Genomic DNA, 25,676 nt, shown 5'->3' on the forward strand with positions numbered 1-25,676 from the left:
CATGCTCTTTTCTTTGAGGCATGATGACTTTAGTTAGATGAGTACAGAGTCACAGCTGACAAGTCTGCTCTTACTGTATCTCATTGTATTAGGTTACATATTATACCATCCCACTGAGCAAAAATGTGTTCAATCAACATTGTTTCCAAGTCTCATTTCATCCCCCCAAAAATGTCATGTGATGAGTTCAATGAAATGTCAACCAAATGTAAATCAAAACTAGATGGTGAACTGATGTCTGTGCCCAGTGGGATATATACATGTATATCTGTAGAGATAGGAGCATCTAGTGCCTATAGAAAAAAATGCAATAGAGAATAGACATTCATAGTTAAATCACTTTTAATACACCTATGAGTAGCTCACCAAACAATTCTGAAAGTACATGCAATTTTGAAGTGTTCCACCGCAAACTGTCAAAAATAAATCTCACAATTATCAGACACCGTAAGCTCCCAGCTACTACGCAATCAAAGCAACACTGACATTATCCCACTTGTGGGTTGACAGAAATACTTTTCCCAAAACCTTATCAATTAAATGTTAACTGCAAATTAAAGTACCTGGCAGAAGTATATCATGAGTAAGTATATAATTTGTATATATTATTTGTTATTTTCTAACTTTGCCATGAAATGAGCAGAAGCAGTACAGAACAATCACTACACCAGCACATTCCTCACTTGCAGATGAGCAATTAAAGGGCCAGATGCGCAATTAAAGGGGAAATACACTCAAAAATCTAAATGTGTTCGTTATCTTCCAGACCTAAAAAAGAAAATATTTTGATGTGATTTAAGCATTGACATGGGCTCAGAACATCCAATTTCGATTGTTTCTCCATGAACAACTGTAATTTTGAGAGTGAACGAAAAATAATAAGATCTAAAACCAGAAAAAATCTAACTGAGAATACATAATTTAGGAGTTTGGGGAAGAAATCACAGATTTTATAGGGCTCCCCTTAGAGTTGTTTATTAAAAATATTTGACCAGGTATACTGAGAGTGAAAACAGTGCAATACTTTCTCTTCAAGCACCAGAGGAAGAGATGCAGGGGAGAGGAGAAGAGAAGAATGTGCCTATTTGAAAGCTAGAAAAAAATCTGTAACTAGCCACATGTTTCGTTTTTTTAAAGTAGGTCTCAAGCTAGAAAAGGTTGGAGACTCCTGGTTGGAGACTCCTGGTTGGAGACTCCTGGCCTACACCAATGGTCCAGCGTGAACATTAACCAACCACTTTGGTCTACATTTACAATAACCACATTGTAAAAGTTCCTACTATATTATTTACACTATTCCATCACACATATACTTGTATTGTCTTTTCTTTCTATGTTTTTTCAAATTAAGTGTTCATGTATTTTGGAAAGTGACATTATTACACTAATGAACTTATATTTTGAGACATTTTACAACGGGTCACTAAGTTTTTATGGTGATTTTATTATCTTTTGTGATCTCGCAATGGATGTTTTTGGGCATACACTGTAGGTCCACTAAAGCAGTGCGCTGTGAAGAGGGTTGATTTGACTCAGCTATCAACTGTCAAAGCTTCTGTCCAAGCTTGGGGTTTGTACTCCTGCTCTGGGGTCTTTCAGCAGGGGAATGTCGGTGTCACTGTGACAGGAGTGCATGGCATTGTCCCACACTCCGGCCGCGACACCGACGGATCTGCGCTGTATCTGGGGCCCGCTCTCCTCTGCACCTGCCTCTCTGGAACGCAGCGCCATCAGTTCGATCTCGTGTTTGGCCGCGGTCTCCAGCACCTGCTGCTTATTGTAGAATATTACGAAGTTGTTGATGATAGGGTGTATGGGCAGCGCGATGGCAATCACCCCGCAGAGGAAGCTGACGGCCGCGTTGCACCGACCCAGCGTGGTCTTAGGGTAGATGTCTCCATAGCCCACGGTGGTCATGGTGATGACAGCCCACCAAAAGGACTGCGGGATGCTGGTGAACATGGTCTCCGGATGGCTCTGCTCCAAGGTGTAGGCCAGTGCCGAGAACAAGAAGACGCCCACGCCCATGTACATGAGCAGCATCCCCAGCTCGCTGAAGCTGCTTTTCAGGGCGGAGGTGAGAGTCTGCAGCCCAGAGGAGTGGCGCGCCAGCTTGAAGATGCGCGCAATGCGCATGATGCGCAACGCCTGCACCGCCTGCTGCACATTAGCCAGCTCCATCATAGCCGTGCCCAGAGACGTCAAAGTCAGCACCACGTAAAAGGGCATGATGGCCATGAAATCTATGATGTTCATGAAGGACAGGACGAATTTCACTTTATTTGGGGACGATATCAAGCGCAGGACGTATTCAACGGTGAACCAGCCGATACACACGGTCTCGATGGCCTCCAAGATCGGGTGTTCCATGTGATTGCCCTCAGCGTCCTCCACCTGCAGGTCAGGGATGGTGCCTACGCACATCACCACCGAGGAGATGAGGATGAAGAGGAAAGACACTATGGCGATGACGCGCGCGGACAGCGACGACTCCGGCTTCTCCATAAGCTTCCACAAGCACATTTGGAAACATTGCCAGCCCCTGGCAGAGGGGTCCCCTTCCCGGTCGACCAGAATAGTTTGAACCTTCTCGGCAATCTCTGCAAGCTCGTCCTCCGCCTCCTGTAGGTCGCCTTTACAGCAATCGTCCAGGAAATATAAGTCGATTTTCCAGAACTCCATCTCCTTTACGAAACAAATTGGACAGATGCCCCGTTTAATATGTATCTCCCCGTAGTAATACAGCTCAATTATACACTTAAACGCGTCCGGGTCTCTGTCAAAATAAAATTCACCTTTCCCGGAGTCATAGTCGTCACAAAGCGAGGATAAGTCCTCCAAACACCCCTTGGACGTGTTCCACAGTTCCGCTAGTCGGGTCTCTGGAAAACGGTTCAGCACATCCCCACATAACACATGTTTTACTCCACCGATGTTCAGGACAATCCCGGTCTCCTCACTGGCCTCCGAGCCATTGCAATCTGCATATCGCGTCCTCGTTATTCCCCACATACTTGTCCGTGTAGCCTATATTGTTGATTTACTCCAAGAAAATCTGAATGAATATAGTTGGCCAGTATTAATGCAACTAGTCTACGCTAGGATACTTGCGTAGGAAACTGCGTGCGTAAAAGACTGCAGAACATCAAAGGAAAACAACACGTTTTCAGATCTTCTTAAATGTTTGACACAAATGTATAGGCCTATAGGCTAAGTTTCATTCGAACCTGGAAAAAAAATCCACATGTATCTTTTGCGTAGAGCTGTAGCAAGCAATGAGGAATGAACAGGCTTCTCTTCTCCCACTAGTCCGTCACCAGAAAATTAGAGAGCGCCTCTGTGCCTGCTGTTAAAAGTTGGACTACTGTGCATCAGTGCGCAGTCTTGCAGAATACGCCTCACAACAAATATAAATATGTGAGGCTGCTAATGAATAGTGGAGTAACTAGAGGCAAAGCGACAGGGAAGTGTGGGGGAACTGGGAGGAGAGCTGTAATACATTGTGTTTTATGGTAAAGAGACGACATTAGCCAGGAAACGGACATATATCACATGGCAGAAGATATTGTCCCCACTACCAGTCTAACACCATTTGTCTATTTCCTCATGGAGGTAGCCTACCACAAGGGTAAAACAACAAGCAAATCTGTCTCAGGCTTGCTCTTGAAAAAATGTTTTGCTTTGTGTGCACAAGCCGAAACAGAAAATAAATATGTTGCCTGTCAAGAAAGGTAAATCTCTGTTGTCAACGAATACATTTCAACAAGATATGTTGTAGTGAAAAAGGAGATCTTTAATGGCCATATTATGGAACGATGTTAGGTTACCCAAGTGTGCGTAATTGCGCAGAGGCATAAGGCAACAGTCTTGCCTAGTATCTCCATCTAGCGACAATGAGTTCACGTTGCAATCACGAACCACATAAATTGGTTTGTTGAATCAATATTAGCCTATATATTCTCAGTATTGGGAAGTAATAAACTACACGTCGTTCAACTAAACTAGATTTTGCAGTAGCTTGGTGGTAGTTGAACTAAATTCAAATATTGGTGGTGTTTTCAGTAGTTATTTACTTTTTTTGACATGTAGCATGTAGCTAACTACTCGAACTCTACTCTACTACTCGAAAAATAAAACGGGTGTAGGCAAGAATTTCATTTGTTCCAGCATCAGACTGGCCTAACTATCACTTGAAACATTGTTTTTGTGTAGGCTAAATGACAAATTCTGTTAACACCTGACTCCAGAGTGATCTGTTCTTGCAATTTGTAGTCTATGACATTTCAGATTTAGACATGACAATTTCTACTAAGTAGTTTGGATGTAGTGAATGGTGTGCTTTTCCATAGTAACTTTAGTGAAGTAAACTATATATTTCTTAAGGGTAGCTTTAGTGTAGCTTAAGTTCTTCCAGTGTGAAGTAATTGGTAGTTTGGTCAACTATATTTTCAGAGTAGCTTCCCCAACACTGTATAATTTATTGATTTAAGCAACAAACAAAGTCCAACCTACTATAAGCCTAAAAGCAAAACTGGCTCATCTGGCCAGTTGTTTTACACTAAGAAATGTGTAGGTTACAGACAAGGAGCAGCCCTATTTCAACTTGAATAGCATAACCTACACATTTTAGGCAATCAATCATTCCACATCATAAGAACTCAAGTGGAGGGTTTTCTAAGAACACATCCAAATATTGGATAACTTTAGCCATATGGGAACCTTAAGCGTATGCATCAAACAAAGCAAAATCATTGTAAGAAATCACATGAAAAAAAAAATCACTTTTAGATTTTAATCTATGGTGTTAAGACTAATGAACTTCATTGTGGTCATAGAAAAAAACCTTGGAGTGAAAGCAGGGCCGGTCCTTGGTGTTCTACCGCCATAGGCAAAACCAAAAAATACGGCCCCCTCAAAAATGCGGCCCGCAAAATTAAGTTGAAAAGACGTTAAGAGGTTGAAGTTAAGTTCAATTTAGGTTCTGAATGGAAGGCTGAAAAGGTATTTTCCGTATGTTTAAAATACATATTTTCCAGGATGTTGAAAAAGCATTTTTATGGGACGTAAAAAAACACATATTTTCTGTATGTTGAAATAATTTTCAGTTCTGAACCAAAGTTGAAAATACTTATTTTCCAGATGTTGAAAATACATATTTTACAGATGCTGAAAATATATGTTTTCCGGGTGTTGAAATCAGGCTCATTTTTGGTTTTCAATGAAAGTTCAACATAAGTAATTGATAGACTTCTATGTTTGGACCAAAAATCAATGTCCGTGGCTGTGGAAATCAAGGCCGGTGGGGAACTGCACCAAAAAAGGCGTCGGTCCGTGCTTACTGAGGTGTAGCCTACAGTGTTGCCTGACATTGAATTTTATGAATGCCTATCTGTGGCAAGCCTACCGTTGTAAAACACCAAAAAAACGACGTCTGGACAAGATTTTTTTAAAAGATGTCGGCTCGTGCTTACTGGGGTGTAGCCTACGATGTCGGCCACAATGGAATTTTATGAATGCCCATCCATCTGGTAGACCCACCTTTTTTAAACAGGTCATTGCATTGGCTTTATTAGTACTGATTCCTGTGACTAATCAATTTGGCTATTTAAGCTCTGAATATCAGCTACCCAACTTCATCTGGAGTTATAGCGAGGCCTAGTTGCAATGTGTTTACACAGTGGGAAATGCAGAAGTAATATATTTTTGCTATGATCAGCTTGTCAATAATTGACAGATACAAACTTCAAACCACTGATCATGACAATGGGGTGAAACTCCTGGACAACAGATGTGATTGTCCATTCCTGATTGTCCATTTTACATTGACCTGTCCTGTTTTTTTAGGATATGTTATTTGTTAACATGACAGCTGCATTTTTTAGTTCATAGAGCGCAATTTAGGTTAGGCTTGATTGGAGAAACTTGCGTGATGTAAAAAGTGTCCGTCTCATTACATTGTCATACATTGTATCTCTAGCCTGTAGGCTACAGAAAAGGACACATACTCTGTCTACCATATCCTATATCTGCTACATGATTTCTATTAGATCATTTTTTTGATGGAACGTTGGTGGAGTGCTGCAGTGATGCATCTCTCCAACAGAACCCTGGAGAAGTGCGCTGGGAATGGGCAAGCAAAGTATTTTGTGCCCTGCCTTTGACAAAGTGGGCACTGCTTATCAAAGGGCGGCATCAGCGCTCACCTAAAAAATCCCATATGGCACTGGTTGACAGAAATTGTCATTATTTTGGAGCAGAATTATGTAAGGTGTTATGTGTTGTTGTTGGAGGTGCGTCACGGTCAGTTTAGCTCAGAAAATTCCGCCCTCGTCAATCTTTCGCCATAGGCGGTCGCCTAATACTGCCTAATGAGCGGGCCGGTCGTGACTTAAAGCATCTTGGCTCTCCACCATAGCTTTAACTCTCCACACATCTTCCTGTGATTATTTTACACGCCATCCTGTACTGGCTGGGAAAACTACACGTCGAGTCCTGATTGGACGTGGCGCGGCACCGCCGGCAGGGAGCCAATCAGCGTGGGCCACGGTAAAACATTTTCGCCCTCTCTTTTGTAGCGCTGGTCTTTTCTGCAACAGAGCTGTTCAGGACAATTACATTGGACTGGTGCACAGAGATCCACTGGAATCATGAGAGGGCTTTTACTTGGTAAGAAAGTCTAAACAGCTTGTTCAGATTTACTAGTATTATATTGGTTTGTAGTTAATGCCGTTGTAAAAAAAAAAGAACAGAGCTATTTAGCTAAGGTTCGGTCATGGTGGCCATAAGATGTATCCAAGATTGCTAGCTATCTGAAGTTAATGCTACTGAATCAGATTGTATTTTGATTCACTCTGGCAATATTAATAATTCATGACCTAGACTAGTTAACTAGTGACAACGACAAGATGGCTAAAAGGCGACAAGCTGAATTCAAACCTGAAGTAGGTTCTGGATTGTAAACTAGTTAACCATTTTAACCATAGGTAGCTATCTGGAGTTTGGCTTGATGTGCCAACTTTAAAATTTTTTATTTATTCTGCTCAACTGTAGCCTATTCCCTACTTAATTGAACGTTTGTATGTGTTAGCAAGCTAACAGCTAACTCACTGGTATGTATCATTTCAAACTACAAACATGGTCTTGGACAGTGTTTGTTTGCATATGCAATATGACAATGTCCATCCACCTCCCACTCAGCTCCTCCTTTCCTCTGCCTCTTTCCCACCAGGTGTTCTGGGTTGTTCCCTGGTGTTGATGGCCCAGGGCTTCTACTCTGCTAATGATGATGTCGTTGAACTCAACCCCTCCAACTTCAACCGGGAGGTTCTTCAGAGCGACAGCCTCTGGCTCATCGAGTTTTACGCTCCTTGGTGAGTGGTTGAATCTGATGGGGGCCCAATGAGATACTGAGAACTTACCCACAAGGGTTAAGTTGCCACCAAGCAGCTAGCATTGTATGAAATCTCTTTATCCCAATAACCTGCCAAGGAGGGGGACACAAAATAGTTTGTAGACCTGGGGCGCATTCAGGAGGTTGTAGCGTTACAGAAAGCTCGGATAGAGATGTATTGTGAAGAACAGAACATTTACTGTCAAGAAGAATAGGAAATTGTCAATATTTCTGCAGTGTTCTAATCACTGAATACACAATGATATAGAAGTTCAAATAGTAGCTAGTAAACACATCGTCCCTTTGGCATAAACTTGAAGCAAATGCTCGCACCCTGACTGAAAAACATCTGTGGCAGGTCTATGTAAAACCAGAGTTGCTCATTATCACTCAGTGATTGTATTTGTGTAGCCTCCACTCTGCTAATGCAGATGGATGTAAGGCTGTGTGATGTCTGGTGCCTGGAACAGGAAGACTAACTGTTTGTCTCCACAGGTGTGGACACTGCCAGAGCCTGACTGCTGACTGGAAGAAAACAGCCACAGCCTTGAAGGTAAAACTCTAGAACTAGTGTTATGTCACTTATATTACACCAATATTAATTCAACTTAAGATGTTGTAATTCAACTTTAGTTGTTTTATTAAAGCGTTATGTCACTAGCTACATAAAGTGCACATTACTACAGTGCACTCCCCATGTAGCCATCACATCCCTGCAGGATAATTGGATAACTATAAGCAGCTGATCACTATACCGCATTCACTATAAGCAGCTGATCACTATACCGCATTCACTATAAGCAGCTGATCACTATACCGCATTCACTATAAGCAGCTGATCACTATACCGCATTCACTATAAGCAGCTGATCACTATACCGCATTCACTATAAGCAGCTGATCACTATACCGCATTCACTATAAGCAGCTGCATCTTTTACTGCTTATCAGTGTCATGTCCTGGGTGTATATCTTTCTAGTACAAAACAAATAGAGATCACCAGCACTCTATGAGCTATACTAATGAGGGATGCAATGACTATTTCTGGCAACAGTAATGATGATAGTGGTGACATTGACTGTAACCTCTCGCTGTTCTCTCCCCCCTCAGGGCATCGTTAAGGTCGGTGCAGTGGACGCCGACCAGCACAAGTCCCTGGGCGGTCAGTACGGTGTCAAAGGCTTCCCTTCCATCAAGATCTTTGGGGCCAATAAGAGCAAGCCTGATGATTACCAAGGTACGTCTAGTAGCTGGGCCTTTCCCTGACTTTAAAGGGAGACTCAGAGATATGACATCGTAAAGCTAACAGCGTCATCCTCAGGCTCAATTCCTACCACATGTAGAGCCGCCTGCTGAATGGCATATACTGTATTATGATGTCATATTGAAGTTACCTTTAACATGGACCAGGGTTGTGTTCATTAGGGCACGCAATGGGAAACATTTTAAAATGCTTTTCAATTGAAAAGGAAAATCAGCGTTTCTTATTGGATCAGGTAGTCCCTCCCTGTTTCAGTCCATTTTCTTTTCTTGGTGCCTAATAAACACAACCCTGGGTCGTATTCATTAGTGCACACCAAGAGCGAAACATTTTTGCAACGGAAAACAAAAACAAGCATTTCTAATTTGACACGTTCAGGTTATCCCTTTCTATTTTTTGGTTTGTTTTCTTCCGTTTGGTGTTTAGTGAATACAACCCATGTGACTTTCTGGAAATATTTTGTATTTATTGAACCTTTATCTAACTAGGCAAGACAATTCAGAACAGATTCTTATTTACAATGATGGCCTACCAAGAGGCAAAAGGCCTCCTGCGGGGACGGGGATAAAAAAAGAAATGTAGGACAAAACAACCATCACGACAAGAGACATCACAACACTACATGGAGATCTAAGACAACAACACAACATGGCAGCAACACATGACAACACAGCATGGCAGCAACACATGGCAGCAACACATGGCAGCAACACATGGCAGCAACACATGACAACACAGCATGGTAGCAACACATGGCAGCAACACATGACAACACAGCATGGTAGCAACACATGGCAGCAACACATGACAACACAGCATGGTAGAAACACATGGCAGCAACACATGACAACACAGCATGGTAGCAACACATGGCAGCAACACATGACAACACAGCATGGTAGCAACACAACATGGCAGTAGCACAACATGGTAGGAGCACAAACATGGTACAAACAGTTAGGCACAGACAACAGCACAAAGGATGATAAGGTCAAGACAACAATACATCAATGTGTTCGGATTGCTGGGCTTTAATGGTGTTAATAATCTCCCTCCCTCAGGTGGGCGTAGTAGCCAGGCCATAGTGGACGCAGCCCTGAATACTCTCCGTACTCTAGTGAAGGACAGGATGAGTGGCAGGTCAGGTGGTTCTGACTACAGCAGACAGGTAACTACTACTGACGCCTTGGCTGGGTCATGTTCAGTATGGACAAAACGTTTAAAGTGAAATATGGAGGTACTACCTGTCCAACAAGAACACTAGTTATTTTCCGTCACAAAATGTTTTGCTACGTTGTACCCTATTGAACGTGAGTCCTGTGTCCTACAACATAAATCTAGCAACGTGTTGAAATAATTAAATAAAATTACAGGGTTTTCAGAATCGTGTCAAGTCTTCTTGTTTAAACATTTTGCGCAGAGTGTAAGCGGTATGTCTAAGTAAACATACTCTTTCTCCAGAGTGGTGGTGGTGGTGGTGGAAGTAAGAAGAATGTTGTGGAGCTGACTGATGACAACTTTGACCGGCTGGTTCTGGACAGTGGTGAAGTGTGGTTGGTGGAGTTCTTCGCCCCCTGGTGTGGCCACTGCAAGAGCCTGGAGCCTGAGTGGGCGGCTGCAGCCTCTGCCGTCAAGGAGCAGACCAAGGACAAGGTCCACCTGGGAGCCGTGGACGCCACTGTGCACCAGGGTCTGGCCAGCCGCTACGGGGTGAGCAGGAACACCCACCAGTCAGATACTATCAGTGTAGCATCACCACTGATGTCTGTCTGCCTGCACACAACAGCAGAACAGTCAGATTGTTCTACATTATATATTTCTAACACTCTGATTTATATAGAAATACAGGAATCGCGTCTGCTCTATTCAGGACATTTCTACCAGCAACGTTCCACAACATTTGCCTACCGAGTGTGGCCGAGGACTGAGGTTTTTCCCGTTTCTCTTCCCGTGTCTGCAGGTCCGTGGATTCCCCACAATTAAGATCTTCAAGAAGGGGGAGGAGCCTGAGGACTACCAGGGGGGGAGGACCCGAGGTGACATCATCGCCCGCGCTCTGGACCTGTTCTCTGACAATGCCGCTCCTCCGGAACTGCTCGAGGTAGGTGTCGGTCTGGGGGTGTGTGTGTGTGTCGGTCTGGGGGTGTGTGTGTGTCAGTCTGGGGGTGTGTGTGTGTCTGGGTGTTTGAGAGCATTAAAACAATAAAATTGTAACCCACAAGGTTCCAAGATATTGTTTTTATGCTCTCCATCAAAGTTAATCATAATAAAAAAAATATATTTGAACGAGAAGATAATCTTTCTTTTGAAGTTTAGTGTTCCTCTTAAGACAGACTGTTTGATTCTGAATGGTGTGTGTGTGACTCTCTCAGATCCTTAACGCAGATGTCCTGAAGAAGACCTGCGATGACTACCAGCTCTGTGTCATCGCTGTGCTGCCCCACATCCTGGACACAGGTTAGATGGAACTACTCTATGCCAGTTTGGACCAGTTCTGACCAGTTTACTATGCTAACTTCTATTATATCAATTTATGCTTATATTCTCAGGCTATTTGATATGGCATTTAGTCATTGTACCTCATGACGGTGCATTGATCGGCCATTTTGGATCTGTACAAGACTGACCTGTCCCTTTCCTTCCTCTTGCCTTGTTACAGGTGCAGCAGGCAGGAACAGCTACCTGGAGGTGATGATGAAGATGGCAGAGAAGTACAAGAAGAAAATGTGGGGGTCAGTATATAGAAAGAGGCTGTGTTTGAGCGCATCGCCGACTCAGCAGAATGACTGATTTTACAAATGATTGTATCCTAAAGAAGTACTCAATAGGATTTGTAGCTTATTCAGAGCAGTCGATTTCAAACTGTCTGGCTGAATGAATTTGATCTCAGACTGTGGATGCATGAATTCAACCCAATAGAATTTATTTAGTGTAATTTGATTCTCTCTCTAGCTGGCTGTGGACTGAGGCTGGTGCTCAGATGGAGCTGGAGGCGTCGCTGGGCATCGGAGGGTTCGGCTACCCCGCCATGACAGCCATCAACGCCCGCAAGATGAAGTTCGCCCTGCTCAAGGGCTCTTTCAGCGAGACCGGCATTCACGAGTTCCTCAGGTAGGGGGAGGGTGCTGTCTGCTCATTTTGTGCTTTACACAGTATAGAGTAGCTCATGGATGCATCCCAATTGCACCCTATTCCCCCTGGTCAAAAGTAGTGCATTATAAAGGGAATAGGGTGCCATTTGGGACTTGCCCATGCCCAACTCTCTTCCTGGTGAGATACTGGATCTGACTGCTTCTGCTCCAAGATGATTTTAAAGTCCTTGTGAACAGCCAATCAGTATACAGTATGTCCACAGTAGCATTCTGAGGTGTATCTTGTCTCTCCTAGGGATCTATCTGTTGGCCGCGGCTCCACTGCTACCGTTGGGGGCGGGGCTTTGCCTAAGATCAACTCAGTTGATGCCTGGGACGGCAAAGATGGAGAGGTGAGTGAGAAGGGTCAAAGGTCACGGGGTGGATGGGATGCGGACGTCTTCCTACCATAATACAGTTTTGGCTGAACGAGGTGACTTGAGCTTCTTTTGAAATGGTGAAGAATGGCTTTGGACAAGTCTTGCCTGGGGCCTGTTCAGGAGGATGTAACGTTACAGAACATTACCAAACGTCCAGATATAAATGTACAGTGTAGAACAGATATGTCAGGGAGAATAGACTCATTGAATACATCACAGGGCAGTATTGACTAGAAACCAAACGGACTGAAATGGCATCATCTGATAATGTTTTCTTTCAAAAACTTTTTTTCTGTTGCAAAATGTTTTGCTGTAGTTTGCAACTGTTTACACTAATGACTATGACCCATATTTTGTATTGTCTGGCCAGTTCTTACATCTTTTATCCTCAGCTTCCCGTGGAGGATGACTACGACCTGAGTGACGTGGACTTGGACGACGACATTGGGAAGGAAGAGTTGTGAGAGCCCAGCTTTCCGGGCAGGCCGATCCAGACGGATACGGTTGGGCGCCATCTTGTCTGTCTGGTCTAACTTGGCGCGACCCATCTCTTCTCTCCCATGGAACAATGTGTAGATTGGGTCGCCCAGTTATTGAAGTACTCCAGAAGAGGAACGAAATTAAGAGCATAGCCCTGTTTGAATAATTTAGAAAAGTATCCTTCCTTTGTTACCTTGATAGAGCACAGATCTATAAGTGATAGGAGAGGTGCAAGCAAGGTTACCAGACAATTTGACCAATCCAACCAATTCAGATCTGTGATTATTTAAAGGAAGGTAGAAGGGAAGGAAATAAGTATACATTTCTGAAGTATTTGAACAGGGCCAGAGAAATGCAGCTTCTCACATCATCTCCGTCTGTTTGTCAAGTGGGGAGGCGTGGCCTGCAGTAGACTTCGCCCATTGAGAATGATAGAGATATTATCTTTTATATATGTCCCATTATGGCGTCTGAGTGCACAGGCAGCGCCATTGAGGCAATCTCCATTTTGAAGTAGTCCATTTTCTTCTAGAAGTTGGCAAGCAAACTGAAAGGTGCACTGCCACCTAGTGTTATGTTTGAACCGGTAAAAAGCCAAAGTTGGTGATTTTACTGGCAACTGCAGTTATGGAATGTTTGCTCAAGAGTGTGTCATTCATTGGCTGATCCCTCCTGATGACCTGGATGGAATCATGGGATCCTTCCTTATCCCATAGGAATCCCCACCCAGTTGACTACTTTAAAATGGTGGAAGCCCTCAATGTCCATGCCAAAACAGGTTATATCCATCTCTAACTCTATGACTTCGCCTTACAGACCTGCTGAACATTATATTTTCTGATTTAGTATATATTTTTTTTCTCTCGTTGAGAACACCAGTGATTTTACATTGTCTGTGCAGGACAAAGGGGAATGTGGGACTTCTTGTGTAGATTCTTCTTACACAACTTTATTTTGATTGTGTGAAAACAATGACATTTTTGTTAAAAATAAATAAACAGAATAAAAAGTCACTGTCATTATTCATGTAAACTGCTGAGAATGACAAGCAGAGCTCAGGCACAGCTATGACCTAATTGGACTAGGGAACCTCTAACCCTTTCACTAGACTGCAAGTGTGTATCTGTATTTTTAATCTTTGTCACCCGCAATTGGAACCAACCCACTGTACTCATGACATCCTAGCTACACAAACTGTAAAAGCAGCATATTAGTGAAGCAAGGCTTGTGTTGTAGAACTTTTTTTTACCATAAAGAAGTCTGAAGTAAACAACTGAAAGTTGCATTTAAAAAAAATCTGATGTTCTTCTGGAGCAGCAGGCTAAAAACAACGCTAAGGGAACACACGTTTGCGGTGTAGTTTTCGGGGTCAGGGTCCCCAAAGTGTGTTCTTATTGAGAACTCAGATAATCCACTCTGTTGGCAAGCCCTGTGGAGCTAAACAAACCAGTGACTGCAAAATATTACAAGATACTGGTTTTAATACAACATCACTGGAACTTTCTGTACAGTTGGGTATTAAAACATTAATTTTCAAAATTCCTGTGCTGCAGAAACGGTATATAGTTAAAGTGAAAAACATTTTTCAATGCCTAACTAATATTACATTTAGAGCAAAGGTCGCAATGGGATGACCCATGGTTTTTAAGTGTTAGTAATTTAGCAGATAATTAGGGTTAAGTGTCTTGCTCAAGGGTACATCAACAGATTTTTCACCTAGTCAGCTCAGGGATTCAAACCAGCAACCCTTCAGTTACTGTCCCAACGCTCTTAATTGTTAGGCTACCTGCTGCCCCGGTTGACGTACAAAATATTGGTTTTGGTTGATTTTCTTACCGTGACAGGTCAGGGGAAAAAAGTGAATACTTACTAGTGTAATAATACATTCAGTACAAATATTAAGATATGGCACTTCACTTTGACTAAAGTAAGGCAAGCAAAAATAAAACATTAAGTAAAACATTTGCAAGGAAATGTCATAAGAGTCTATCAGTGGTACTGTGGGTGTAGAATTTGATGTTTCATGATGCAAAACATATCGCTGTAGAATGCATTTTGAAACCGCTGCATTGGGATATTGGAAACTGCTATCCTGGTCCCAGATCTGTTTGTGCTGTCTTGCCCAACTCCATGCAATAGAGAGAACAAACAGATCTGGGATCAGGCTAGGGAACTACTGATGATGTAAACAAGACCTGGAATGAGAGAATATAAAATGGCTGCCTGATATGGATGTTGTAATGACAACTGTGCCTCTTCCACCTCTTTCTCGTGTGTGTTGGATGGGGGGTGATACAGCGATCTCTCCACTTTCCTTTCTTCAGAACTGTGTGTGTATCGGTCTTTAGAACTGACGAGAGGTCCCCTGGTCAGATTGCAGGAGCCGGACGATGGAAGGGTCACTCTTGGCACCTTTGATGAACTCCTCCAGAGAGAGTTTACCTATAGTCCAGAAGAAACCCCAGGTTAGCAACACACACTACACTATAAACACCAGAAATCACATTATTTGCACAGCAGGGGGGGAAAACCTCTGAACGAGGTCACCAGAAATCCATACTGTTTCAATACACAGACATGGCACATAAGAGCTCAAGTGAAATACCCATTCAAGACAAATGTAGGCTCAGGTTTTGTGGACTCAAGTTTGCACTGTAAATGATTGTCACTAGAACAAGTCAAAGAACGAGATGTTTAAAAGCAAAGAAAAACTCACCGTCTTTGTCTACGTCCATCTGTCTGAAGATTTTATCTGTTCGTTTCTCTGGCGTCGACTCATCTTCTGGCATCTTCATCACTGAGGACACCATCTTGTAGATCGCCTGCGGAAGGAAGAGCAATGTATCTTGGGCAAAACAGTTTCATTAAGCTCGTAAGGTATTAAAAAGTTACATTCTTCAAGAATCAATGTGTACACAGTTTGACCATTAAACAACAGGGTAAATCGCAAATAGTGCCTTTAAAAAATTATTCAATGTTCTCTGTCAGAATGGAACTATTCTGCAGTCAGGTTACCACCTGGAAAAATCATCACGGGGTCTCTGGCTTTATAAAAACATCACTGAGACAGGAGCATATGGTCTGAGGACACTTTAACAAGGGAATTTGTTTATTCAGGTTTGTTTGTATCAGCACCACACACACAATCGCCTGAGCCAACACTGATACAGGACAGGCTGCTCAGGCCACGATGGTGGGGAGAGCAAATATCACCATGTTGATAAAGGATAATAAAAGGAGAACAAGTAGCAGCCAATGTTCATGACTTGTGGTAAAAATATGTTTACGATATCACGGGTGTGAGTAATAAAGAACATATCACTCAGATATATACAGTAAAAGAAAAGTCGTCAATAGGAGAGACAGATCCTGTCGGAGGTCTTTAGAATCCACAGTGAAAAGTATGGCAATTTAAAGGTAGACGCAGCAAGATGACGTTCCAACGAGCAGCACCGCAGATATTGAGATGAGCGCGATGCAAGACTTTGCTCTCACATGGTCACACAGAGTATCTGCACTTCACGCTACAGTGTGGTAGCTATGGGATAAATCTGGAGGCGAAAGAAACGCACACCTGTTTAGGCGAGGTGCTGGCTAGCAGAGTAGAACACTTGATTAAGAAAAGAAGCTCAGATCCAGACAGCTTGTCTGTCAAAACCTTGGTTATTAAATTATTGCATCTGAGCTCCTAGAGTGAGGCTTTCCTTTTCTTTTTCAAGCTATGGGATCAAAACATCAAAGAAGTTTGGCCTCGTCATTAGTTATTGCGAAAATTGACCGGATATTGTCCTTACTTCATGCATGCAACATCATATCGCTGAGTCTACCATTAATATGGCCATCTATCAGTCATTTTTATCCAAAGCAACGGACAAAACATTGACAATGACACATATTCAGAATATGTGGTGCATGCAGGAGTCACACCCACAACCCTGGTACTGTTAGCACCATGTACTGCTAGCACCATGTACTGTTAGAATAAAAGGTGCTTCCTAGAACTAGAAATAGTTCTTTGGCTATTCCTGTTGGGACACTCAATGGAAAACCCTCAGAGGTTTATTGAAAAAGGTTCACTGAGCCATCAGAACCACCTCACCTCATTGGTAGACTACATCTCACCTGTACAATCTCCAGCATCTCAGCCCGGCTGATGTAACCGTTCCCGTCCAGGTCATACATACTGAAGGCCCAGCGCAGCTTCTGCTCCAGGCCTCCGCGCGACGTAACGCTCAGCGCAATGATGAACTCCCGGAAGTCAATGGTGGCGTCGCCGTTGGTGTCGAATGTCCGGAAGACGTGCTCGGCGAACTTGGAAGCGTCGCCATACGGGAAGAAGTTGGCGTAGATCTTCTTGAACTCTTCGACGGTCAGGTGGCCCGTGGGGCAGTCTTTGAGGAAGCCTCTGTACCATTCCTGAAGCTCGTAGTCAGAAAACTCTGTGTTCTCGCGCAGGTCGTTCAGCACTTCGGGACGCAGTTTGCTGTTCTGTTTCCCCATGACTGCCTCTCTGCAACAAAGTTTAGAACCTCAAGGGTCTTTCCTGGTTAAATTACGGTGAAATGTAATGTGGAGCCTCTTTCACAGTCTACTGGGCTGCTAGTCTTGGTATCTGATCTCCACCACACAGGACTGCAGGTCCCCCTTCTGCTCTCCTCAAGATGTCTGTCTGTTGGCTGGCTGCTCGATCAATGTCCTCTTCCTCTGTTCCTACGGGAGATGGAACACTCTCATTAGGAACATCAAGTGAAACACGAGTGATAGTGCGGTTTTGATTAAACCCATTTGTCTGGATGTTGTGTAATAACTTGTGAGGTTGAAGAACCACCTCAAACAGCCCAATGTTGATTCATACTGAATGATGGTTATTATAAACTGGGTGGTTCGAGCCCTGAATGCTGATTGGATGACAACCGTGGTATATCAGACCGTATACCACGGGTATGACAAAACATTTATTTTTACTGCTCTAATTACATTGGTAACCAGTTATAATAGCAATAAGGCACCTCGGGGGTTTGTGATATATGGCCAATATACTGCTTTTAAGGGCTGTATCCAGGCACTCCGCGTTGCGTCGTGCTTAAGAACACCCCTTAGCCGTGGTTATATACCACACCCACTCGTGCCTTATTGCTTAATTATAACGTTTGACCGAAGAGGCTTTGAACAGCCTATGAGCAGTGGCAGAGTGATACTGATAAGATGACAACTGAGATGCTCCGAGTGCCACTCGGGAGGGCGAGACCTGGTCTCCGAGGCAACCACTTGAATGCCCTCACGCGGTGAGAATTTATCGACCGTTTGCCATGCGATGGAAGGAGAGTGGCTGGGAGCATTCTAGGATTCAATACGTCAGTCTTGTCTCTCAAAAAGGTCAGCACGGCACAAGAAGCTGTTGTTACCTCAGAAGCCAACCATTCGATAATCCAGGTAACTAGGTTAGGCCACGTGGGAGGCGGTTACAGACACAGGCAGGGGTTTTCAGTTGTATGTGTGTCTATGTGCAAGAGAGCGTGAGGGAGAGAAAGAAAGAATGTGTGAAAAAGAGGGGAATAACAGGGAATCTGGCATCACAGCATATTGGTCATTTTTTAACACAGATTCACAAGAGAACGCATCTAATTGGCCTACTGGGAAAATTGAAGGAAATTTGCCACTGCAGGGGGCTTCTTGGGCCTTTTTGAGGGCATTATTGTAAAAGTGTGTGTGTGCACGTGTGTGTGGTGTCCGTGTGTGTGAGAGAGAGAAAGAGAACTTGCAATAGAAAAAGTAACATGTATCAAAGGAAAACCCTAATTTCTAGGTAGGCTATACCATGGAAGCTGCGGTGACTGCACACACATGGCGCACATTTAATGACACATTATATAACACTTCCTCTCCCTCCACTTTACCAACAAAGCTTTTATTGGCCAGAGAGAGAAAAGGTCATATGATCCTGTTCTCTCTTTACCTCTCTCTTTCTCCGTTTACCTCTCTTTCTCTCTGTCCTCTGAGGCACAGGACAGATTATACCAGAGACAGTAGCAGAGGACAGAAACTAATTGGGCTTGTGACTGTGCTCTAACACGCTTCTCGAAAGGCCTCTCATCTCGGAAAGAATCATGTGTCCACACTCCACAGTCCTTAATGTAATTTCCTGCAGTTTCCTCGATCTGAGTCGCAATGTAAACGGAGCTCTAAGGGGGTGAGTGGATTGGGAGTAGCCTGAACCTCTCCCTGTCACACCACCACTAACCCTAGCTTGGTTTACAGCTGTGCAAAGCTGGGAATGAAACATCACAGACACACACACCCATCCAGAGCCCGACCGCACCCCCTGGCCCCAGTGTAACACCCCCAGGATGCAACAGGCAGCGCCTCCTCTGCACTGGGTCACATGGATGGTTTTCCACGCCAGCTCACTGTGCTTGGCAGGGCTAGGTCAGTCATAAACACAGGCGTTGCTATTTATTCCCTCCTTGCACACAAACCCACAAGACATCCAAAAAGATTCCATTCCAGATAGAAATGGCTGTTCTTTTTTTACTTCTAATTTTAAAGTTTTTAAAAACGCTTAGTAGCCTACACTCCAATAGATGCCCATGAAGTAACCACTTTATCAAACAGTTGTATGATAATGCATTATATAGCACAACACTATAGCAACAATGTCATGTAGTAATTTTTTAAGATGAAGATTTTGCTGGATAGCAATTCAAGTTTACACACAGTGAAGGATGGGCATATGTTTGTTAAAAGCAATGTCTTCCTTTGCGGATGTCTCACTGAAAAAGAGCTAGATAGGGAAGAACTGTAAGCTATGTGGATCTCCTCACAGACCTAGAACAATAAGCTCTACAAAATGGCAGTCACGCACATACCGTGTCAGTGGCTGATATCTACCCAGTCTGGTACTTGGCAGGTTACACAGCATTACATTTGACAGGTGTTTTCACAGCTAGAACCTTAGCCTAATACTGCCAATTCAAATGATGTATTCAGTGCCATGAACAGAAGTTGGGATGGCAATCTAGCCCTGTTTTCTTGTGTATAGAAAGTATTTGGCTGTGATTCAAACAAACTGCAACGTTCACCTAACAGATTATTAATGTTTGAGCCAACATCTGCAGCTTTTACCACAAAACACTGTGTCTAGAGTGGTACCACGTCAGCACGTTGCAGTTTGTCTTTGTCTGTTTTTATGGCATGAAGGTGGCAGTATAATGACGTTTCCCTTCCTCCTTGTAGACTATATCATGGTGGAAAATGTAACTGACTGGTGCTATTTGGATTGCTGTCATACCTTGACCATAGACTGCTTACAGGGTAAGCAAACCAATATGCCATTTGGGTGAACTATCCCTTTGTTATTTTCCCCCCATTGCGTTCCAACAGGTATTCAAGCAGGTGGCGTCACTCCTATGTGAATTGCAGACGACTGATTGTGCCATCTGTTGTAAGATGCTTTTTTTTACCAACCCCAAAAAAATGGTTTAGTTTGCGTGTTTTCATATGCTGATAGAACCACTTTTGATTTGTTTGTGGGAAAAGAACAGGCCTCACTAAATTCACATATGAACTCCAGTGACATCCATTAGGTCTATGTTCTGAGATTGTGAAACTGGTTGTCCCCTATTAAACCTAGATTCCTTCCACAGCACGTTCACACCATGAGCAGCCCCGTGAGATTATTATTTCACATTCAATGCTTGCGTCCCAAAAGGCACCCTATTCCTTATTTAGGCCTAGTGCACTCCTTTGACCACAGCCCTATGGAACCTGGTCAAAAGTAACATTGGAATAGGGTGCACTATTCACTACATTGGAATAGGGTGCCATTTTGGACACAACCAATGTCTGCCTTTTCTCTCTCAGTAACACGGCAACAGTCTTTCTCTTGTTGCTCTGGCTCTACCACTTACTGTAGTCTGTAGAAGCCCCCCCATCCCGATCAACCCTTTACCCAATAACCATGGCTGCCGTTGTTCCACTTTTTCCACTGGCTAATGAAAATATTTTTGCACGGCTTCCAGATTCCACACACACACACGGCATGAGTCCTGTCCCACCTCTGACCCCCCGAAAGTTCCACTCTCTGACTTACAAACACACTTCCATTTCTAACGGTATGTAGCAAATCATCAGGTCCAGTAAATCACACATTAAACATGACTCTAGTAACCCCTAACCCCAGTGTCGGTGACCGTTGCCGTGGAGCTCGTTACCTTACACATGGCCTACAGGCAGGCTTAGTGACATCATCACATGCCGGGGGAGACCCCATTCCCTACAGGCAGGCTTAGTGACATCATCACATGCCGGGGGAGACCCCATTCCCTACAGGCAGGCTTAGTGACATCATCACATGCCAGGGGAGACCCTGACTGGTGTCAAAAGATTCCCCCCAACACAAAGCACCATCTCTCTCCGGCTGCAGTGAACCAGACGATCACAGTCAAAACAAACAGCAGGCTGTTAATCATTTGGAGAATTCCCAGTATCCCCCCAGAATAGCATTGTTGGCAATGGTGCTCCGTTTAATGATGCCTGTCAGGGGGCGTCAACATGCACATTTCCCATTGCTGACTACTGCTCCAGAGATGGATTGGACAGAGAAAATATTATTTGGTCCGTCTGTATTTATCATAGCGTTTTGCTGGGAATGCAAATGGCCAATCCATCACGTGATATGCTTGGGGAGAGAGAACCCAGCTAGACAGCGTACTGGCATTGAGAATCTCATTACCGTAGCATGCTGTGAAGCTGACTGGGCTTCAATTAAATATGTACTTGTGAACTGAAGTCTTTATGGAGGATTACCGTTAAAGTCACTCATTCACACCTCTCTGTCAAAGTTGGCTGTGATGAGACTTTTGAGAAAAGCTAGGTCAGGAGATGACCCAGTATTTGATCGAGGAGGGGAAAAGACATTTCCAAACCATTCTCACTTCCATCTGTGAGTGTGAGGTTTACTGAGGCAGTGTCAGAAAAGCATGAACTGTAGCAGACATTAATAGTCCCTTGACATACCTGTCTCCACGGCAACACCATGGTGCTGACTTATGCAAGGGAGGAGGCAGTAACTAGCCAACTGGGGCACATCTCCAACTGGGCACAGCATTCAAAGCATTGCAGATATAACTGGAGCACATAGAACCGCAGACACACGTCTGTATTCAACTTGTTAGAAAAGAGGGTTCATTCTAGTAGTAGTTGTACCTGATACATTCTGAACATCCTGTTCTGTTATCTCCAAATAAATGAGTGACTTGAGAGAAAAAAATATTATTGTGTAGAATATGACACAATGTGATAATATCTGCTGGGGAAAAAATGATTAAATGTCTTCAACCATAATCCTCTCAATGTTTCTATAAATCCTTTTATATTTCTAAAAAAAAAAAAAGCTACGACATCGACTTTGACTATTGCCACACCTTACATAAATCATATAATATGCCATTCTATTTTCCCAGTCCACAATAACCCCCATATGAGCTTCTCTCTGCTGCAGAAAACACCACTGTGACAACATGTACATACGCATGATCAGATATCTACCCATGGCAAGAAAGTTGCCGATGTTAAACTACAGTCTGAAGGACGCAAGATTATGCACATAAATGCATCGCCATATTGAGCCAACATCGAGCATATAAAACGATTAAAATAAATATTGAACTGTCCACAAACTCAACGTTTTATACTTAGTCCTGGCTTACGATGTTGTGCTGTCCGCTGAAGATGGGTAGGCCTATCCAGTCCGGTTGTGTCCAAGTTGCGGCTCAATACCGTTAACTTTTATTTCTAACGCTTCAATAGAAAAACTAAACTCAAGTAAATTAAGGTTACAATTACCTTGAGATGGTATAAGCAACCGTATTCAGTCTGAACATTAAACTATTGAAAGGACTACACAACTAAAAACTATTTTTGAAGGAAGTTCTGTTTGAAAATATATTCAGAGATCAGGATAAACAACTTCTTCATGCAACGCTGGTTCCTCATTTTGCATGATATACGACACATCCACGGCTGCTCTGCTTTACACGGACTCGCCCAATTCTCTCGTGGGGGATGTCTTTTCCATCTATTAGCAGTCGTTTTACTTTTATACTGCCTCATAATGGCATTTGATAGACTACTTTAATAAAAAAAATAACCCTTTCCCGCAATGGAATGTATGTATTTTTGTATGAAGTCCTTCGGTAATAAATTCCAAATAATATTACTGCCAATAGGCCCCTCCTACTAGGATATAGAACAATCCACACTCGCTACCACAAGATTTGCTCAGCTGATACAGTAGCGGGAACGTAACAGTAACTGTAACTGGTGGGTCACGTACAATCTGCAGGTCCAATGGAAGGATATCTGATCGGTGTGGGTATTTAATTGCACATTCTGGATTTGTTTAAACGTTTGGTGTTAGTCTTGCAACCGTATCATATTACACTCATTATTTATTTTATAAGAAGTTTGGACTAGGTTACTATAGTAAATACTGTACTAATATAAATTCATAGTAACATTGCATTCTATGTGTCAATTCCGTTGTTATGAAGTCAGTTAATGGACCCCTGTTCAATATAAAAGGCCTAGGCCGATAGAATTTACATTTACGTCATTTAGCAGACGCTCTTATCCAGAGCGACTTACACATTTACTTTAAGAATGCTCAATAAGTTATACAGTCGTGGCCAAAAGTTTTGAAAATTACACAAATATTAATTTCCTCAAAGTTTGCTGCTTCAGTGTCTTTAAGATATTTTTGTCAGATGTTACTATGGAATACTGAAGTATAATTGCAAGCATTTCATAAGTGTCAAAGGCTTTTATTGACAATTACATGAAGTTGATGCAAAGAGTCAATATTTGCAGTGTTGACCCTTCTTTTTCAAGACCTCTGCAATCCACCCTGGCATGCTGTCAATTAACTTCTGGGCCACATCCTGACTGATGGCAGCCCATTCTTGCATAATCAATGCTTGGAGTGTGTCAGAATTTGTGGGTTTTTGTTTGTCCACCCGCCTCTTGAGGATTGACCACAGGTTCTCAATGGGATTAAGGTCTGGGGAGTTTCCTGGCCATGGACCCAAAATATCGATGTTTTGTTCCCGGAGCCACTTAGTTATCACTTTTGCCTTATGGCAAGGTGCTCCATCATGCTGGAAAAGGCATTGTTCATCAAACTGTTCCTGGATGGTTGGGAGAAGTTGCTCTCAGAGGATGTGTTGGTACCATTCTTTATTCATGGCTGTGTTCTTAGGCAAAATTGTGAGTGTGTCCACTCCCTTGGCTGAGAAGCAACCCCACACATGAATGGTCTCAGGATGCTTTACTGTTGGCATGACACAGGACTGATGGTAGCGCTCACCTTGTCTTCTCCGGACAAGCTTTTTTCCAGATGCCCCAAACAATCGGAAAGGGGATTCATCAGAGAAAATGACTTTACCCCAGTCCTCAGCAGTCCAATCCCTGTACCTTTTGCAGAATATCAGTCTGTCCCTGATGTTTTTCCTGGAGAGAAGTGGCTTCTTTGCTGCCCTTCTTGACACCAGGCCATCCTCCAAAAGTCTTCGCCTCACTGTGCGTGCAAATGCACTCACACCTGCCTGCTGTAGTTTTCCTTAACATGTCCAATTAAGTACTTTTGACATGTACTCAAATTAATATTGCAGAATGATCAGTGTCCATCAAGTTTAATTAAGATGTGACAATGTGTTAGTGTCGCAATAGGCTTTGAGACAGCATGAACAGGAGAGATATTATCTACAGTGTTTCAGAACACCAGTCCTTTGATCTAAAGGCACTGTTTATCTACCATCAAAGTTATAATGAAGGATGATTTGATATTTGTACTGAAATATACACTACATGGCCAAAGGTATGTGGACACCTGCTCGTCAAAAATAGCACTACAAAATCATGGGCATTAATATGGAGTTGGTCCCCCCTTTGCTGCTACAACAGCCTCCACTCTTCTGGGAAGGCTTTCCACAAGATGTTGGAACATTGCTGCAGGACTTGCTTCTATTCAGCCACGAGCGTTAGTGAGGTCGGGCATTGATGTTGGGCGATTAGGCCTGGCTCGCAGTCGGCGTTCCAATTCATCCCAAAGGTGTTCGATGGGGTTGAGGTAAGGGCTCTGTGCAGGCCAGTCAAGTTCTTCCACACCGAATATCGATAAACCATTTCTGTATTGACCTCTCTTTGTGCACAGGGGCATTGTCATGCTGAAACAGGAAAGGGCCTTCCCAAAACTGTTGCCACAAAGTTGGAAGCACAGAATTGTGTAGAATGTCATTGTATGCTGTAGCGTTACGAAAAAAATAGCCCCAGACTATTATTCCTCATCCACCAAATTTTACAGTTGGCACTATGCATTGGGGCAGGTAGCGTTCTCCTGGCATTCGCCAAACCCAGATTTGTCCGTCGGACTGCCAGATGGTGAAGCATGATTCATCACTCCAGAGAAAGCGTTTCCACTGCTCCAGAGTCCAATGTCGGCTAGCTTTACACCACTCCAGCCGACTCTTGGCTTTGCGCATGGTGATCTTAGGCTTGTGTGCGGCTGCTCGGCCATGGAAACCCATTTCATGAAGCTCCCGACTAACAGTTATTGTCCTGACGTTGCTTCCAGAGGCAAGTTGGGACTCAGTAGTGAGTGTTGCAACCAAGGACAGATAATTTTTACGCACTTCAAGACTCGACGGGGCCGTTCTGTGAGCTTGTGTGGCCTACCACTTCGTGGCCGAGCCGTTGTTGCTCCTAGACGTTGCCACTTCACAATAACAACGCTTACTATTGACTGGGGCAGCTCTAACAGGGCAGATATTTGACTAACTGATTGTTGGAAAGGTGGCATCCTATGACAGTGCCGTGTTGAAAGTCACTGAGCTCTGCAGTACGGGCCATTCTACTGCAAATGTTTGTCTATGGAGATTACATGTCTGTGTGCTCAATTGTATACACCTGTCAGCAACGGTTTGGCTGAAATCGCCAAATCCACTAATTTGAAGGGTTGTCCATTTACTTTTGGCCATGT

General features: G+C 43.4%; 3 protein-coding genes across 7 annotated transcripts; 1 reads left to right on the forward strand and 2 right to left on the reverse strand.

Annotated features, from left to right (window-relative positions):
• Positions 1–324: 324 nt before the first annotated feature.
• On the reverse strand, positions 325–4,003 carry LOC106571176 (potassium voltage-gated channel subfamily F member 1-like). The gene has a single exon (XM_014143932.2). It carries the CDS (start codon positions 3,010–3,012, stop codon positions 1,540–1,542), a length of 1,473 nt encoding a protein of 490 aa, XP_013999407.1. The 5' UTR covers positions 3,013–4,003; the 3' UTR covers positions 325–1,539.
• A 2,385-nt stretch (positions 4,004–6,388) lies between these two features.
• Positions 6,389–13,656, forward strand: LOC106571177 (protein disulfide-isomerase A6). Its single transcript, XM_014143933.2, has 12 exons — positions 6,389–6,666; positions 7,229–7,370; positions 7,886–7,943; positions 8,502–8,628; positions 9,714–9,820; positions 10,114–10,362; positions 10,613–10,753; positions 11,025–11,109; positions 11,312–11,384; positions 11,605–11,763; positions 12,040–12,136; positions 12,556–13,656. Exons 1-12 carry the CDS (start codon positions 6,648–6,650, stop codon positions 12,625–12,627), a joined length of 1,329 nt encoding a protein of 442 aa, XP_013999408.1. The 5' UTR covers positions 6,389–6,647; the 3' UTR covers positions 12,628–13,656.
• Positions 13,657–14,106: 450 nt separating this feature from the next.
• hpcl1 (Hippocalcin-like protein 1) lies at positions 14,107–22,766 on the reverse strand. Of its 5 annotated transcripts, none has more exons than XM_014143914.2 (4): positions 22,487–22,766; positions 16,766–17,353; positions 15,360–15,465; positions 14,107–15,085 (listed from the first exon to the last, which is right to left on the reverse strand). In XM_014143914.2, the coding sequence occupies exons 2-4, from the start codon at positions 17,141–17,143 to the stop codon at positions 14,988–14,990; spliced, it is 582 nt and encodes a 193-aa protein (XP_013999389.1). In that variant the 5' UTR covers positions 17,144–17,353; positions 22,487–22,766; the 3' UTR covers positions 14,107–14,987.
• Positions 22,767–25,676: the final 2,910 nt, after the last annotated feature.

Source organism: Salmo salar, chromosome ssa15 (genome assembly GCF_905237065.1).
Source record: "Salmo salar chromosome ssa15, Ssal_v3.1, whole genome shotgun sequence".
Taxonomy (NCBI): Eukaryota; Metazoa; Chordata; class Actinopteri; order Salmoniformes; family Salmonidae; genus Salmo; species Salmo salar.